This window comes from Ananas comosus, linkage group 21 (genome assembly GCF_001540865.1).
Source record: "Ananas comosus cultivar F153 linkage group 21, ASM154086v1, whole genome shotgun sequence".
NCBI classification, from domain to species: domain Eukaryota; kingdom Viridiplantae; phylum Streptophyta; class Magnoliopsida; order Poales; family Bromeliaceae; genus Ananas; species Ananas comosus.
Window position 1 is genome coordinate 1,556,302 of NC_033641.1, and position 18,153 is coordinate 1,574,454.

Sequence of the window (18,153 nt, forward strand, 5' to 3'; positions counted from 1 at the left end):
TGCTCACACTAACTAAAGGCTCATTAACTAGTTCCCTCTAAGCCTTGTGGGCATTTTCTTTATTAGGAAGAGCTTGACCACTTCAATGCACATGCATGCACTATATATACTAGTACTCCCTACTCCATCTTTCCATCAAATCATATATACATAGCCTATCAAGTTCATTTTTTCTCATACTAACCTAGTGCTTGGCTATAGAAACTCATCAACCCATAAGTACTTAATTTAAGCTCCTCAAATTTCTCCCACATGAACTTTCTCTTGTGCTAAGCTAGAGAAAGATATATATATATATAGCTAGTAGGGCATGGCTACTCATGTTATTCTCTTTGCTATCCTTGCTTCAGCAATCTCTCAGGCATTTGCCTCTGATCCTAGTGCTTTACAAGACTTCTGCGTCGCGGATAAGTCGTTGCAAGGTACTCAATATTGCTCCCTCTTTTTGAATAAACATTTTTTTTCAGTAATAAGCTCGTACTCCCTCTTATTAGTATAATATATACAACAGATTGTCACTAAGCTCTATGTCTGTCTATTTGTCTCTCTGGCTATCTGTCTATCTATCTATCTGTCAGTTTGTCCGTCTATCTCCTCTAGCTAATAATTTATGAACTATATATACAAACTCATTTAAAGTTTATCCCATATTGCTTTTTTTTTTTTGTTTTCCAACTGAGAGGGACTATTTTGCTTAGATACTGCGTTTGAATTTTATGCGTACTTTGCAGTTCTTGTGAATGGATTTGTTTGCAAGGACGCAAAGCTTGCCACACCCGATGATTTCTTCTTCTCCGGCCTTGATAAGTCGGGCAACACTTCGAACAAATTTGGGTCTAGTGTGACACCGGTTAATGTAAATCAAATTTCTGGGCTAAACACAAATGGCATTTCCCTGGCTCGCATAGACTTTGCACCCTATGGTGTCAACCCTCCTCACACCCATCCCCGAGCAACCGAGATATTAACGGTGTTGGAGGGCTCACTCTACGTTGGTTTCGTGACATCAAACCCTGAGAACAGACTCTACTCTAAGGTTCTTAACAAGGGGGATGTCTTTGTGTTCCCTAAAGGTCTGATTCACTTCCAATTCAACAATGGTACCGGCAATGCCATGGCCATTGCAACGCTGAGCAGCCAAAACCCTGGAGTGATTACTATAGGAAATGCAGTGTTTGGGTCAAAACTGCCGATTTCTGATGATATTCTTGCTAAGGCCTTTCAGGCGGATAAAAAGACTATAGATTGGATTCAAGCTCAGTTCTAAATATCTGCGCCGAAGGCTTGAGAATGAGTAGTGGAGTGGAGATTACTTATGATCATTTCATTTGGTTACTACATATCTTCTTAGTGAGATATATATGTGTTTGTTATTTAGTTTCATTAAAATCAAAATGTATGTGTGGTTGTTTGCTTTGAGTAAAGAACATTTAAGTTGAAAAGCATATGTATTTTTCACTTTGGAAGTATGCTTAATTATTTTCAATTACTTTTTCTTTCAAATGTACATGGACTTCAATTCTCAAACATTCACAGTAAAATCCATGTACAACTTTCTACATGATGGTGGCATTAAGGATTTGAAAATTAACTACAAGTATTTGGACGCTGCACATCGTACTAAAAGTTAACACGCTCTGCTAGTTTTGAGGAAGAAGGTGCTTACGATAGACAGCTTACAGTAAAGGGGTTGGTAGCGAAAATAGAAATGTGTGTTGTGTTGCGACGAACTCGAGATAGTGGATAGAATATCTGACGCCAAATAAACGCAAGCTTTATCAGCGCTCGTCAATCACTAGTCTCTAGGAAGTGTTTAGCACTAAAAAAGGAGTAACAAACGAACAAGTTAACGACTATTGGGGCCACATGGTGGACTCCATGGTTGGAATGATATTCCAAAATCGGAGATTTGACTTGAGACGGCTGTTGCTAGATATACCTAATTTGAGAAGTCTATGGTAGCTAGGCTAACCGGCCATCTTGACCTTTTCTTAAAAAAAAATTATTTTACTTTAGTTATTTTCTCCTCTTCGAGGTCTGGTTGCCTCACTCTTATAGTCCAGTTCATTTTCTTTATAAATGAACTGGGTAGCATGCTACTTTTTTCTAAAAAAAAAGACTGTAACATTCTAAAGCAACTACCGTATCACTCATTTTGAAAAATTACAAATCTTTTTTCTTTAATTGAAAATTTTTCTAAAGCAACCACTGGCTTTTGAATTTTAAGAAAAGGTCCATTTAAAAAGCTCAATACATCGAAATTTTAGAAAATATTTTGCGCTCCAATGTTTTGCCGTTATGATTGAATTTTCTGAAGTGTTTAAACACAACATTGGCAGTACTAAATTGCGCATATATAGGGTTTATAGGTGTTAACACATAATCAACTTATAATGGTAACATTCTGAAGCACCTCTACTATTACTCATTTTGAAAAATTGCAAATCTTTTTTTTTTTTCATTTTTTTGAAAATTTTTTCGCAAGCTTAACTTTGGAGTGATTATAAACCGCTAGTTTTTGGATTTTAAGAAAAGGGCCATTTGAAAAGCTCAATATATCTAAATGTTAGAAAATATTTTGGCCTCCAAAATTTTGCCATTATGATTGAATTGCTGATGTCACTGCAACAAAATCAGGTTATAGCGACACAAATTTGGGACACTTTTGTCTAAGTGTCTCATTTATGCCAAAATTTAAAAAAACATCTACTAATGTCTAAATATAAAGCCGAATCCAACAAAAAATAAAAGGTTACTCTACTCAACCCACCCAACCCAGCCCATTTGGCCCGATTACAAACAGAAAAGAAAAAATAAAGAAAAATCGATTGCCATCTCCCCTTCTCCTCTCACTCATTCCACTGAAATTCTAGACGAAGGGCTCTTCTCTCTCGTCCTCCTCCGCCATCGCAGCCAACAAGGTCGAGTTCCGGCGGTTGTTAGATACTTAAATAAGTGTTGCTAAATTAGCAGCACTCTTTTTAGGTTATAGCGACACTCTTTAACTGTTACTATATACCTAGCGACCCCACATATAGCAACACTTTTTAAATGTATCGGTAATTTAGCCAGTAGCACTTTTTTTGACCTGTACCGATATTTAAAAGTGTCGTTATATACCATTTTTGTTGTAGTGTGTGTTAACAACGTTGTCAATACTAAAATGGGACGCATGATTGTGTGCATGAGCTAATTAATGCCCTCCACTTTATCAAATATTAACAAATCAGCAACTTATAAGGGTAACATTCTGAAGCATCACTAGTTTTACTCATTTAAGAAAATTGCAAATATTGTTTCCATCTTTTTCTGAAAAAATTTTCGCAGGATTATCTTCGGTGTGATTATAAACCACTAGCTTTTGAATTTTAAGAAAAGGTTCATTTAAAAAGCTCAATACATCAAAATTTTGAAAAAATGCTTTTGGGGCGTAAAATTGTTACTGCTACGATTGAATCAATCGATGATTTGTTAACAATGTTGGCAGTACTAAATGCCCTCACTTTATATGTGTAAATACGGATAACATTCTGAAGCACTTCCAGTATTTCTTGTTTTAGAAAATTGCAAATCTTTTTTTTTTTTTTTTTTTGAAAATATGTCGCAAGCTTAACTTCGATGTGATCATAAACCACTTTTCAATTAAGTCATTAAAATGTAAATTTTGGATTAGTTGGCGTAGCCCAATTACAAATTTGGTTGGGTTAAAGGCTAATTCTTGGATTGTGACTCTTGGGCCTAATGATTTTTTTTTTTTTTTTTTCGTCAAACAGCGATCCGAAAATATTAACCATTGATTGAACCAGTGAAGTCAGCATGACCTCCTAAATATTAATTATTATTTCTAATTTTATTATATAAAAAATATTCATATACTATTATTATAGAATAATATTTAATTATAAAATACTAACTTCTAGATCAAATTAAGTAGATATAAGCTTTTCATATTTTTGTTTTATAACTCTAATAGAAATAAAAACATCTAATTTAAATTTAAGGCATTGAATTTTAACATAACTTGATCAAAAAAACTCGGCCGGTTTAATTAAAATCGAATCGGTTCACCAAATCAATAGTTGAACCACCAGTTTGAACAGTTCAAAATGGTTTGACTTATCCAATTCAAAGAATTGAATTGAGCTATTTTATATACTGGGTCGCAATTAGGGGTGGAAACGAGCCGAGCTCGAGCGAGCTTACCTCGGCTCAAATTCGGCTTGAAATTAATTTCGAGCTTAAATTTAAGCTCAAGCTTGGATTGAAATTAATTCAAGCCAAGCTCGAGCGAGCCTAATTTCGAGTCGAGCGAGCTCGAGCCCTAAACGAGCCGCTTGAAATTCCCAACATCATACGATCAATAGTTTAATTTGTATAGAACATTATCTATAATTTGATACAAAAATGTCTAATAGTTCAAAGTACAAAATAATTATATAAAATATAGTATTATAATATAAAAAAATAATTTATGAATTGAATATCTAATCTTTTCAGCTCACATGTCTTTTCTTCTGCCTTCAATCTCCATATTATTCATTTTCATTTATGCAGTCAAAAATAAATAAATTATATAGATAAATATTGGATTAATATCGATCATATATAACAAAAATTAAATTTTATATGAATAATAATTTTTTACTTTAAAAATATCTGTATATTTTCTCAAGCATACAATTAATAGCAAGGTAGGCACGCAGCATATGCTGTTACTGTGGTAACTTGAGACTTTGGCCGCTTAGGGTGAGAAGACAGAAAAAGAGAAAGAGAGAAACATATTTAAAAATTAGAGTTATGTGAAGAAAAAAAAAGAAAAATGTATAAATTTAGTAAAATTTTGCTCTTTATTTGTCTATTGGGTTTGTTTTTATGGGCCAACAACATTGGCCCAATTTTTAACTAAACTTAGATTATTCACTCAGTCTATATATAATTAAATATATATTAAATTTATTATTATTTATTATATATATATATATATATTATATATATAGAAAGAGAGAGAGAGAGAGGTTGAGCTGAATACTATCGATAGTAAACGAGCCGTTTTACTACTGATTTGTTTTCGATGATAGAGCTCCAAATTGACGATCAGCTCCGTTAAATATGATCTAAACCATTTAAACTACATAGAAATCAAATTTCAACACACTTTCAATTATTGTTCTTTTATCCATCAAGTGAACAGAAAAATGAATTGGCTGAAAAATAAATATTCTTTAAAAAATGATGATAGAAGTCTTGTAATCAAGATTCAAGAGTATAGATCTTGTTTTATAGTTTAAAGAATTTTCTAACAAAAAATTCAAATTGATTTGATATCTTTACGCCGTTAAACGAGAAAACGGCCTCTTATCGACCATTAAATTACAAAATTTGAAACCTTTGATCATTAGGCAAATGATGTCGAAAAGATTTGAAATTTGATTTCTAAACACTTCAAATGGTATAGATCACGTTAACGGAGCCGATCGTCAATTTGGAAGCTCTATCATCGAAGCAAATGGTAGTAAAACGGCTCGTTTACTACTGATAGTATTCTAGCAAAACTTTATATATATATATATATAGTGTAGACTACTATACTATCGAAAATATAAAGGATTTGATGTTTTCGAATTTTTGACCATTTGATTAAGAATTGTATGGTTGGGATGATTGCGGTCCCTCTAGGATTAAATAATATCTCTAGGATTGAGTGGTTCCTACACAGAAATAATAGTATTAAATTTAAAGAAATGATTTAAAGGGTTGATCTAAGAATCAAAAATCGAAAGCACCATATCCTCTATACTTTCGATAGCATAATAGCACCATATATATATTATATATTATATATATATAATATATATATATAGTATATATATATAGAGTAGGGCTACTATCTCTTATGAGTAGTGGACCCTTACTACTCATAAGTTATTTCGATGATAGAGCTTCCGAATCGACGATCCACTCCGTTAAATATGATCTAGAGTATTTGAAACTTCTAGAAATAAATTTCGTAATTTTTCGAAATCATAATAAAGTCCATCAAGCGGGCATAAAATGAACGGTCAAAATCGAACGACGTCCTAAAATGGATGATGGATCCCTCAATTTAAGATCGGAGTTATTGATCTTATCATAGGTAGTGTATAGAATTTCTATCAAAAATTCAACCTATTCCGATTCTTTTCCACGTTAAACTAGCAGTATCCATACCGGCCGTTAAAATTGTCAATTTTGTGAGCTTTTGATCATAAGGTAAATGATGTCGATAAAATTATGAAATTTAATTTCTAGAAGTTTAAAATGCTCTAGATCAATTTAACGAGTGGATCGTCGATTCGGAAGCTCCATCATCGAAAACAACTTATGAGTAGTAAGGGTCCACTACTCATAAGAGTATAGTAGCCCTACTCTATATATATATATATATATTTGAGCTTTTCGAGCTTTTCAAGTCTAATTCGAACGAGCCGAGTAATACTCAAGTTTGGCTTGAAATGAATTTCGAGTTTTTTTTTTTTTGTTCAAGCTTGGCTCATTTAATTTCGAGTCGAGCTCGAGCGAGCCAAATATCCAGTCGAACGCGAGCCGGCTCGCTCATTTGCCCGCCCTAGTCGCAAGTCGCACCGGTTGAATCTGCTAGTTCAACCCGTTCGGTAATTATAAAAGTTTAAGGACCATACAAAGCTTAGATGAAACTTTAGGGACAAGCAGTTCAGTTTATCCAAAAAGAAAATAGTTTAGGGGGCTATTTTGAGCCTTACGGCACGTTTGGTTCAAAATAGGAATTGAAATGAGAATCGAAATCGGAATAGACCGGAATCGGAAATGGGATTGTAAAATCCTCTAATATGTTTGGTTTAGAATAGCAATGGGATTGGGAATAGTTGGTTCCTGTTTTTATTGTTTGGTCGAGATATAAAAAAAATTTTAGTTATCAAAAATAATAATTAAAATAAAATTTAAATTTAAATATAAAAATAATTTAAAATTTTGCAGCTCAAAACATAAAATTATATAATTTAAATTCAAACTGAAAATTAAATATTAAAAATTTACATCAAAATTTTGAAAGGATGTCAAAATTTTAAATATATTCTTTTAAAAAAATTAAATTTGAAATTGAGTGGATAATTCAAAAATATAAAACTAAAATTTGATTTATTTAAATTCAAACTTAAAATTACATTTAAATTTCAATTTGAATCCATAAAATTTAATTTAAATTTAATTTAAAATTTAAATAAAATTTTAAATTTTAAATTAAATTTAAATTTAAATTTAAAATTTTTAAATTAGATTCAAAATATTTTATTGAATTTTAATTTTTAATTTAAGTTCAAATTAAAAATTTAATTTAAATTTATATTTTAATTAAAAAATAATGTTAAAAGAATTAAATTTAATCTGGGCAAACATCTATTCCGTTCAAATTCAATTTCTAAACTGACCTCCTTTAAGTCGAAATGGAAAAAAAAGTTGATTGGGGAATTCACATTCCACCCGGAATTCGGAATTGGAATGATACTCCTGCATAGCAAATATTGGAAATAGAATCGTACATTCTGATTCTGATTTTTGGGTGAAAATTGAGCGAACCAAATACGCACTAAGTTGCTTTATAGTTGAGGGAAGGGGGAGTTAGTTAAGTTACAATTTACCCAAAACAGAGTAGTTGGGGGGCATATTTCATCAGAAGTATAGTTAAGGGGTCAAAATGAAAAGGGTTAAATGCATTTATGTCTCTACAAATATAGTAAACTATAAATATGTCCTATAAATATGTCCTTATAAAATTTAACTTCGTATTGTGTTTTTGCAAAAGTTCTAATATTTTTAAATTTGTTCATCTGGTTTGTTACAGTTATAAAATTATTTATATCTTAAGCGAAATGTCAATTTTACCATCACAAATATGTCCCTACAAAAGCCACAACAATATAATATAAGAGGGGCAAAAATATCAAGTTATCTTATAAATTAACTAAAATTAAGCATTTAATCTATGATTAATTAAAGTTTTTTAACGGATTCTAACGGTAGAGACATATTTGAAAGGGGCAATGTCACGCTCCGGTTGTCTCGTTCCCCGGGCACGCCGACAAATCCGCCGTATACAAAGAAATTTTCTCTGTATACGAAGCGACAGCTGTACCTGTAAATCAAACACTACTACGAACAGTAGTAGAGAGCTGCTAGAGAAAACTGAAGCTAAACAAACTGAGTTTCATATATATAGTCCAAAACCAAAATACAGAGCTACTCGCATTGGCGAGTTAAGTCAACTATATACATAAACTCGAAACAAAATATCTACCTGCAGTAGGGGCACCTCTAGCTCAGCACGTCGGGTAGGGCTCTAACTCGCGACGCCCTTGCCTTGATCCTGGTCCGCGGATGGTGCAGCAGCCGGAACATGTGGCTCTCCAAAAACATAGGTAACAACTGGGCGTGAGAACTACTGTAAAAACAAGTAGTTCTCAGTGGGTACCGCCCAAAACAACATCGGTCATCCACTAAGTTTACAGAAGGGAGTAAGGATAGTAGGAAAAACAGGAAGTACACTCTGCCGCTATCAATCACTACACTATCATGCTCTACGCTAACCAACTGTAGGAAATGTCAAATCTGACCCAATCCAATCGGGAATGTAAGCATACCCGTCCCCCGTGACTGTGAATACACCCGTCCCTGCCCCGTTGCAACTATCAGGCTCTATCCACACTAACTGGTCCGTGGAGAGCAAGTCCAACTTGCATGAGCGACACCAACGCGAAAGCACAAAACCTGACTCCGGAGTGGCACTTGTGGGCGCTACCCAACCGAGTATGCAGCGTATTTCTGTCGAGCTCAAACAGGCTGTGAAAAGCCAAAGTTAAGAAATCGACTCAAACTGGTCTAACAACCAACAAGTAACGTGCCCTCGGCACAATCAGACGCCAAAAAAGCGATACGGGTCCACCGTCAACCTCAACGGCACCCTACAGTCCGGAACAGTCTGAACGACCCTGTAAAATCCCCTCGGCGAAACAGCACGAGTGTAGATATACTCTAAACTACCCGGAGTACTCGTCTCGAAGATACCGCGACAGTACAATTTACTAACGGCTCCTGGAGCTAAATCAGGCAGTTTAATCAAGTGACGGGTCCAAATCGCAGATTTTTTTCCAATTCAATTTCCAAGTCCAACATGTATAACCTGTTCAATTTATTATCACATGCTCCAAATTTAGATATGCAATCTACCATTAAATCTATGAATTCGAGCTAGAATAAAGTATCCAAAGGTCGATAATTATACATGCCGACGAATATGAACTTAGGAGTAGAAACCGATGTAACCCACCTCAAACGCTAATCTCTGGCAGCGAAGGACTCCCACTGGCGTAGAGCAACCTGCTGGATTACCCGGAACCCGCCGAGTACAGAAATCGCCTAAGCTCAAGCTCTAAGTAACAAAACTCACCAATTCAGTCCAGAAATTGCAGCAGTGAGGTACAACAGGGATTCAACCAAGCTAACCTTCACCAAAATTCACAAGTAAGGGCTTCATGGATTCCTCTCGCAGTCCCGAATCCAACGAACCAAGCCTCGTCGAAATCCGATGCTCCTATGCGAAGTACGAGCTGAAACGCCAACTGTCGACGGCGAAAAAAAACAGCAAAACAGCAATTAAGCTTAATTTTGATGATACCCGAAGTATTCGAAGCCATTCCAACAGAACACTCACCTCAACAGCGACTAGCACCGGCGCGACGTCACGAACAGCGAAGTCGCACGCTCGCCCGGTCTCCTCGCAATGCCCCGGCGTCAAATACGTGCTCGAACGATCCCGCAGCGCGACGTAGGTGACGAAACTCCAACTAAGTTCCTTCCTTGCCTTCAACCGGATGGGAGAGTGAGAGGGAAAGGAGAAGCACAAGTAAACTCTCTCTCTCTCAGCTCACAGCAGCCTTTGTAGAGAGAAAGTTGGTAGGAGATACAAACGAGGTGGAAAAATTACCTAATTACCCTGTCACCTACCCCCTTGTACCGGTACACGGGCTCCTGTACCGGTACAAGAGCCAACCCGAGAGCAGTTGAGCCATTGCGTGCTGGTTGTACCGGTACAGCTACTCTGCTTGTATCGGTACAGTAAGCAGAGAATGCTGCTGTTTTGCAGAATTCTTCGCGATAAGCTGCCCTCGCGTCGCACGGAGTCCGTTTTACGTCTATTTGACGCCAACGCGACTCGGACTTGTTCCGACACTCTCCAGAGCTATCGACAAGCCTCCACAGTCAAACACCAGGGATCTCACAGGCAATTTCTTATATACCCTTGAAAAGTTTCCGACTTTTCGATTTATCCCTCTTAGAAGGCTAATATTGAAAATACCCCTCCTACGTTCCAACCTATTTCTAATATACCCTTAGAGTTAAAATCTGTTAAGTAACACTGTTATCTCTGTAAAATTACTATTTTGCCCTTTTCAAATATACCATTCTACCATCATTGTCTTTCTTATTTGCCCTTAAAGTCAGGGGCACAAAAAGTATTTCAACTTTTTTTCTTTTCCAATATACTCCTCTACCGTAACCAACCTTTCTTATTTGCCCTTAAGTTAAGGGCAAAATTGGCATTTTAATTTTTTTTAACTGTGATAGATATTTAACTCACGTTTAACTAAGGTTAACTTAACATGAGATAACTACAGGGGTATTTTGCAATAACCGTAGAACAGGGCATTTTAGAAAGTAAAAAAAAGTAGGGTTATATCGGATATTTTCAGACACATGAGGAGTATATAGGCAATTATCCCTATTTGAAAATATTAGAAATTTTACAGAGACAAGATATAAAAGTTAAGCTTTATAAAAATACACCTATAATTTTCTATATTTATAGAGAGGTGTAAGAAATTAACCCAAATGAAAATTGCACTGCTCTAACTAATACTCTCTCTGGAAGCATCTGTACGCTTCCAAATTTCCGTTTCCTCTCTCACTCTCTCTCCTCTCCCCGAGAACTCTCTAGAACCCCACCACCTCTCCACACTATATAAACCCCCTCTCCTCTCCCTCCCCTCGCCATTGGAATCGCCACAACCCACATTGCCTTTCTCTCTCTCTCTCTCTGCGCTCTCAAAGCTTCTACGCGTTCTTCGTCTTCTTCGTGTTCGAGGAGCCATGGACGAGGACTTCGAGTTCCCTGCGGCCGGGGAGGAGATGAACGAGGACGCCATGGACTTCGGCGACGAGGTGAGCCCGGTCATGAAGGTCGGGGAGGAGAAGGAGATCGGGAAGCAGGGGTTGAAGAAGAAGATCGTCAAGGAGGGAACGGGGTGGGACACCCCCGACGTCGGCGACGAAGTCGAAGGTACGCGTCGTTGTTTCGATCCGTTTCGTAGCTTCTGATCTAGGGTTTGGATGGAATTGTGTGATCTACAGTGTGTAGGAATTTGGGATTTGTGTGTAATTTGTAGCGTCTTGTATTGATGAGATTGTGTCGAGCGCTTCGGTAGATGATGCGAATAATACTGGAGAATCAAAACTCAGACTAGCTCTGTTATTACGTTATTAGAAGATCGATCTCATAGTGGGGATTACTGAATCAGGTTAGCTGTGTAAATGATGAGAATAGTGAGGATATTCATCGCGTATTTTGCAAATGGAGTAGATTTGAAATCATGTTACTGATATGATTGATTCGGTAGGAGGAGATCAGAAATAGTCTCAATATCTTTCAGAGAATTTGGAGATGTGGGCGTGTCTTATTGTGATCAATAAGTGCGGTTTTGGCTTAATTTTGAGTGTTGATTGCTTTTGCAGTGCATTACACTGGGACGCTGCTTGATGGGACCAAGTTCGACTCGTGGATCGCCCTTCAAGTTTAAGCTTGGCCAAGGTGAGCTTTGATAGTGCGCAACTATTGATCTGGATCAAAATCCGTAATGTAACTTATGATACATTCATAAATCAAGCTGTTTCAATTTGTTCACCATCAATAAACAACACATTTATAGTGATTTGTCTTTGGTGCCATGGTTTTTAATTCATTGAATCGAGCAAACTGTGACTTGCTGGCAGTGGACTGCATCCTATTAACTTCTTTTTTCTTTTTCTTTGTTTTGAATCTGTTTATCTAACCTGATTTGTTTATCCAATGGGGGCATGTTAAACAAGTTCGATATGCATTAGTTGAGCTCAACGAGTTCGAACTGAGATGTGTATCTGTATGATTATGATGTGAAAACTATTTTTTTGGTATTATGGGTTTATGCTCTATTTGGTGCATAGTTTAACCATGTATAGGAGAATTGATTTTGTGTATTGTGAAAACATATTAAAGAGATTACTGTTATGCCAAAAAAGGCTATTTATTTCACTATTTTTTAATATAGACATTTATATGTTTGAACCTACTTTTGAGTCCATGAAAAGATTCAAGATCGATACGCAAACTTGCATTCATGTCTCATAAAACTCCGCACGATGCTTGCTCCAAACTTGTTTTTTCTAATGGATTCTTTCTAGTTGCCTCAAGTAATGCGTTGATGTGCATATGATGCCAGGTACAAATCAAGTATATACAATAATAAGATATACTTGTGTATTATTTTCTTTTTTTCTTCTTTTTTTTATACATTTTGTTTGGATTAAGGTATTAATCTAGGTTGTACAGGGAAATCCGGTGTTACTCAGCGCAAGCTAATTGAGATCTTCTTACATCTTATTTCTGGTTGTATTAGCATTGCATTCAACTAAATGTTCCTTTCTATTTTCAGGCCAAGTAATTAAGGGTTGGGACCAAGGTATTAAGACTATGAAGAAAGGCGAAAACGCCATCTTCACCATCCCTCCGGAGTTAGCTTATGGGGAGTCCGGCTCTCCTCCTACAATTCCTCCCAACGCCACACTGCAGTTCGATGTTGAGTTACTCTCCTGGGTAAGTGTGAAAGATATATGCAAAGATGGTGGCATCATTAAGAAGATTTTGACTGAAGGAGAGAAGTGGGAGAATCCTAAAGACCTAGATGAAGTTCTTGGTATTACATCCTTTCTTTCTTTTTTTTTTTTTAACTTTACTTCTCATTGATCATAGAAGTACCCATTATAACCTTTCCTTTTTCTTCTATGCAGTTAAATATGAGGCCCGACTTGAGGACGGAGCTGTTATATCGAAATCTGATGGGGTGGAGTTCACCGTAAAAGATGGTAGGTATCCTTCGTCTATCGCCTAATTTTGGATTTAAAAGATTTAGCCTACTAATGTGGTGTCTATTCTGCTTAGGTTTCTTCTGTCCCGCATTATCGAAGGCTGTGAAAACAATGAAGAAGGGCGAAAAGGTTCTCCTCACCGTGAAACCACAATGTGAGTTTGTCGTAATTGGCCCGAATTGATTTGCGTACATGCAGTTGAAATGGAAATGGCTGAGCTGATTCCCTTTCTTTTGGTCAACAGACGCCTTCGGTGAGAATGGTAGGCCAGCTTCTGGTGACGAGGGCGCAGTTCCTCCCAATGCCACCCTCAATATTGAGCTTGAATTGGTCTCCTGGAAGTCCGTTACACAGATCGGTGATGATAAGAAAGTTCTTAAGAAGATTCTTAAAGAAGGAGAAGGCTATGAGCATCCGAATGATGGCGCAGTTGTTCAGGGTAGATAGCTATCTTTTTATTTTTCTTAAACTTTTATACATTTTCATATTTTAGCTTCTTCTGAAGTTGTTGATAATACTATTTTATGCAGTTAAACTCATTGGAAAGCTCGAGGATGGAACAGTCTTTGTTAAGAAGGGCCATGACGGGGAGGAGCCATGCGAGTTTAAGACAGACGAAGGTAACAATTTTATAAAATTAAGAAGATTTGCTTTTTCTTGGCTTTCTCTGCAATGTGGTTCTTATTGAAGGGCTTTTCTGTGGTGAACAGAGCAAGTTGTTGAAGGATTGGACCAAGCTGTGGTCACGATGAAGAAAGGAGAAGTTGCCTTGGTGACAATTCCACCGGAGCATGCATTCGGATCAGCTGAATCGCAGCAAGAACTCGCAGTGGTACCGCCAAATTCTACCGTCTATTACGAGGTGGAGCTTGTATCCTTTGAGAAGGTCAGTATAAGTTATTCAATTCGATCCATCTGTTGTTGTTTTTAGCCCTGGCTTTTATGGATAACTCAAATATTTCCTAACTTTAGGAGAAGGAATCCTGGGATATGAATAACGCTGAGAAGATTGAAGCGGCTGGGAAAAAGAAAGAAGAAGGAAATGCATTGTTCAAAGCGGGTAAATACGCCAAGGCCTCCAAGAGATACGAGAAGGTAAATAAGACCTTAATATCTTGTATAATACATCTGTGAATTTGTAAAATATCGTGATGGGAATCTGATTTTGAAATTGCCTGTTTTTTCACGAGTAGGCTGCGAAATATGTCGAGTATGATAGTTCCTTCAGTGAAGAAGAGAAGAAGCAATCCAAGGTATTAAAGGTCACCTGCAATCTCAACAATGCCGCTTGCAAACTGAAGCTCAAACAGTACAAAGAAGCAGAGAAACTTTGTACCAAGGTATTGTGCCGAATTTATATTTAACTTAATTTTTTCTCGAAGGACAGGGAGATGAATAACTATGTGAAACATTTAAATTTTCCAGGTATTGGAAATCGAGAGTACGAATGTGAAGGCACTATACAGAAGGGCGCAAGCGTACATACAACTTGCCGACCTGGATTTGGCGGAGATGGACATCAAAAGGGCTCTAGAAATTGATCCGGATAACAAGTATGCCTTCGATCCGTCGTAAAGTTATATATGTCTTGTGCTTTAAGATTTGTTGGTTTTTAACTAGACTGTCGTGCTTTTTGTTGATCAGGGATGTGAAGATAGAATACAAGATTCTGAAGGAGAAGGTCAAGGAGTACAACAAGAGAGATGCCAAGTTCTATGGCAACATCTTTGCTAAATGGGGCAAATTAGAGCACATGGAAGCCAATGTAAGGCTCATTTTTTTTTTTTTCTGTTTTCTTTTTTTTCATCTCTCTCTCTCTCTCTAATCAGCATGAATATCTTTTAATGTGTCGCAGAAGAACAGCGGGAAGCAGGTCGCAGAGCCTATGGTCATAGACAGCACAGCGTAAGCGTGTCGTAAGCACCAGTAAATTTGATGTTGCTAGTACCGTATTCTGTTATAGAGTGCTTATAGAGTGCATATCTGACTATAGCTTATATACCTGCAATACAACTGAGCACCCCCCACAAAAAAAAAAAAAAAAAAAAAAAAAAAAAAAAAAAAAAAAAAAAATGCTGTTTGTAGTAACTAGTGCTTGATATTATTAGGGACTATTTCTCCTCTACTGCAGTAAAAATTTGCCATAACCCTGTTTGATATTATTGTATGTTCAATTTTATTCCGATGTGCCGACGAACTGCATAAATCGATAACTAGAATCATGCTCTTTAGCTGAAGAAAGTGAAATAAGTCGTTTAGATACGAAAAGAAGTTATTACTACTAAGTCTATTCAAATAGGTGTTTTGCACTCCAGGTTTGTATAGAGCTTATCTGAGTTGTCGCCTATTTGATTTTCATACTCTTTCATTTGAAAACTTAAAACAAAATTTAAAGTTCCGCCCATAAAAATTAAAATATTTGAAGCTTGGTTTGTTCGGTCAAATAGATGATATTTGCAGATTTATTTGTTTTCTTTTTTTTTGTAGTCCTTGAATGCTTTGGGTTTAGTAGAGATAGAAGAGTTGTAGATAGATTTATAAGAGTAGAAAAGTTAAAATGTATGTGAATAATAATAGCTTTCGAAGTTTTCTGACTCAAACTCAGAAGTTGTTTAGAAGTTCTAATATGAGGCCCATAAGTTTCGACACTCTTCTACAAAATTGAAATAAAGGGTGGGACTACAATTTAACAATGTGATACCATCAATATATAGTGCAGTTTTTACATGTGAAGTTACAAAAGTTTAGCACTAATTAGTGTAGTTTGTATAATATGCTGTGTAATTAAAGTAGCTCTTGCATTATTGCATGTGAAGTTCGACAAATTTAGCACTAATTAACTTGTAAGTAAATTCCGTAATGAATCATAATATCATAAATCAATCAAATGGTGGAAAAACAAAGTTTATTTTTGGAGATTTGGAAGGGACATAATTCGAAATTATACTATGACAGACCAAATGCATTCCCGCAAGCAAATCAATGTGACAGGAAAAGAATACGGTAGTGATCTCTTGATCGCACAACAATCTTGTCAAAAGCGTTTGTTCATGAATAATTAGTGCAATATCTTACAAAATAATGCAACTTTCTACTAAGGGTCCGTTTAGTTTGCGTTACGTAACATTACAAATTATTTCGGCACATTTAAATATCTTAATTTTTTTTAATAAGATTATTATTAATACTGTATTAGCGCGTTTGGTTGAATACAGTAATATCATACTGGATTGCAGTGTATATAACATTGTTATATAAAGTGTAATCTATTTTAAAATTATCCTTAGTTATATTTGCAAATTTTTTTATTGCTTACGAATAATAATTTTTTATTAAAATTTATTTTAAATAATTTAAATTTTGAATTTAAATTTTATTTTTTAATATTTTAATATTTTAATTTAAAATGTAAATATTTTTTAATATAAATATAAATATAAACATAAAATTTAATATTTTAATTTAAAATTTAAAATTTAAATTTTGTATATTGAAAATTAAAATTTTAAAATTGACAATTTAAAATTTTAAATTAAAATGTTAAAAATAACATATTGAAATGGTTTGGGGGTTCGAAAGGATAAACTTGTAATTTTATATAAATGCAAGATAACCTGACATCAGTAATATGACATACTCATCCTGCGAACCCATTTAGGGTGAGATTAGCTAACCCCACCCTCCAAATTGGGTGTTTGGAAATAACTTCGTGGTTAAGGGGTTATTCTCTCTTTTAATTCCGAACCAAACGGTGGCTAAGTTATTTAAAGTTTTTATATAAAAAGTTCAAAATTTGAAGAGCCAAGTTCAAAGCCAATGATAGTTGAGGGGGCTTTCGTACATTTTTGCTCTTTTTTTAATTTTAAAATCCCACTCGACCTACCCAGTGAAAAGAAACAAGCACCACTTTTCTTGGGAATCGAAGAGATATTGAAAATAAAATCCAATACATTGTATATGGATGTTATAAATGTGTAGGAATACAATAACGTTGCATGATAAGATAAAAGTTTAGAAGCTCTTTTTTTTTTTCTTTTTTTTTTTTAATATCCTTTTTCATCGAAATGCACGAGCGAGTTTAACAATCAACTACTTTAGTAAAAAAATAAAAATTAACTTTTAAAGTAGGAGGGTACGTGGTTTTTTTCTTTTATCGGTATCGGACGGTCGTGTTTTTGATGATATTTAAAAAATTTAATAAAAATTTAGTTATAATAGTCGATTAAAATGAATTGATTCTTTATGTACAAAATGGACCAATTGAAACAAAAAAGAGGACGTAATATGAAGAGTATCGAATAATTCATGCAATCAATTTAAGACTATATTATCTGCTTTGATAAGCAATATTATATTACGCATATCACAATAAGTCGATTAAAATATAAATTTTATAGTCTTATTGGAAACGAATAAGGCATGTCTTTATACATCTTCACCCAAACTCCTTTTTTCCAACAGTATTAGACATGTATAGACTCCTTTAAATCAAACAGATCGTATATGTCGGATCATTGATGCTAACCATTAATCCCAATAGTCCGAGCTATTAGAAGTACACAATTAATTCACTTAAAGTGTACAGATACTGCACCTATGGGTTACAATCGTGATTCGATCCAACCAATCTCACGCTATTTTGAACATGACTCGACCCAATCTGGACTCTCGCTATTTCGAACATTACTGGGTCTAATCTGACCTCCATGTGATAGAATAGGATATTATCCTATTTAAGCCAATAATATAGTATTATATAAATTTGTCGATATATTGTAAAATTATACTGAAGTTTTTTTTGTCACAAAAAAAAACCAAAGCACTTCCCAATCATTAAAACCCCTGACCTTAATGATATCTTTCTGCTACAATCCTCAGAGGACAGGTGCTCCATACTTTTTTTTTTTTCTGTCAGAGCCTGTTCTGAGTTTCAGATTTCAGAACGAATGGGGTTAGCAGGAA

General features: G+C 35.3%; 2 protein-coding genes across 2 annotated transcripts; both read left to right on the forward strand.

Moving 5' to 3' along the window:
* Positions 311 to 1,267, forward strand: LOC109726676 (putative germin-like protein 2-1). The gene is made up of 2 exons (XM_020256430.1): positions 311 to 422; positions 732 to 1,267. The coding sequence occupies exons 1-2, from the start codon at positions 311 to 313 to the stop codon at positions 1,265 to 1,267; spliced, it is 648 nt and encodes a 215-aa protein (XP_020112019.1).
* Positions 11,041 to 15,549, forward strand: LOC109726690 (70 kDa peptidyl-prolyl isomerase-like). The gene is given in 14 exon segments (XM_020256453.1): positions 11,041 to 11,350; positions 11,803 to 11,842; positions 11,844 to 11,878; positions 12,759 to 13,019; positions 13,114 to 13,188; positions 13,265 to 13,345; positions 13,436 to 13,630; positions 13,722 to 13,811; positions 13,902 to 14,077; positions 14,164 to 14,286; positions 14,385 to 14,531; positions 14,617 to 14,744; positions 14,836 to 14,956; positions 15,047 to 15,549. Coding segments are annotated over 14 exon segments (1,716 nt in total). The 5' UTR covers positions 11,041 to 11,160; the 3' UTR covers positions 15,101 to 15,549.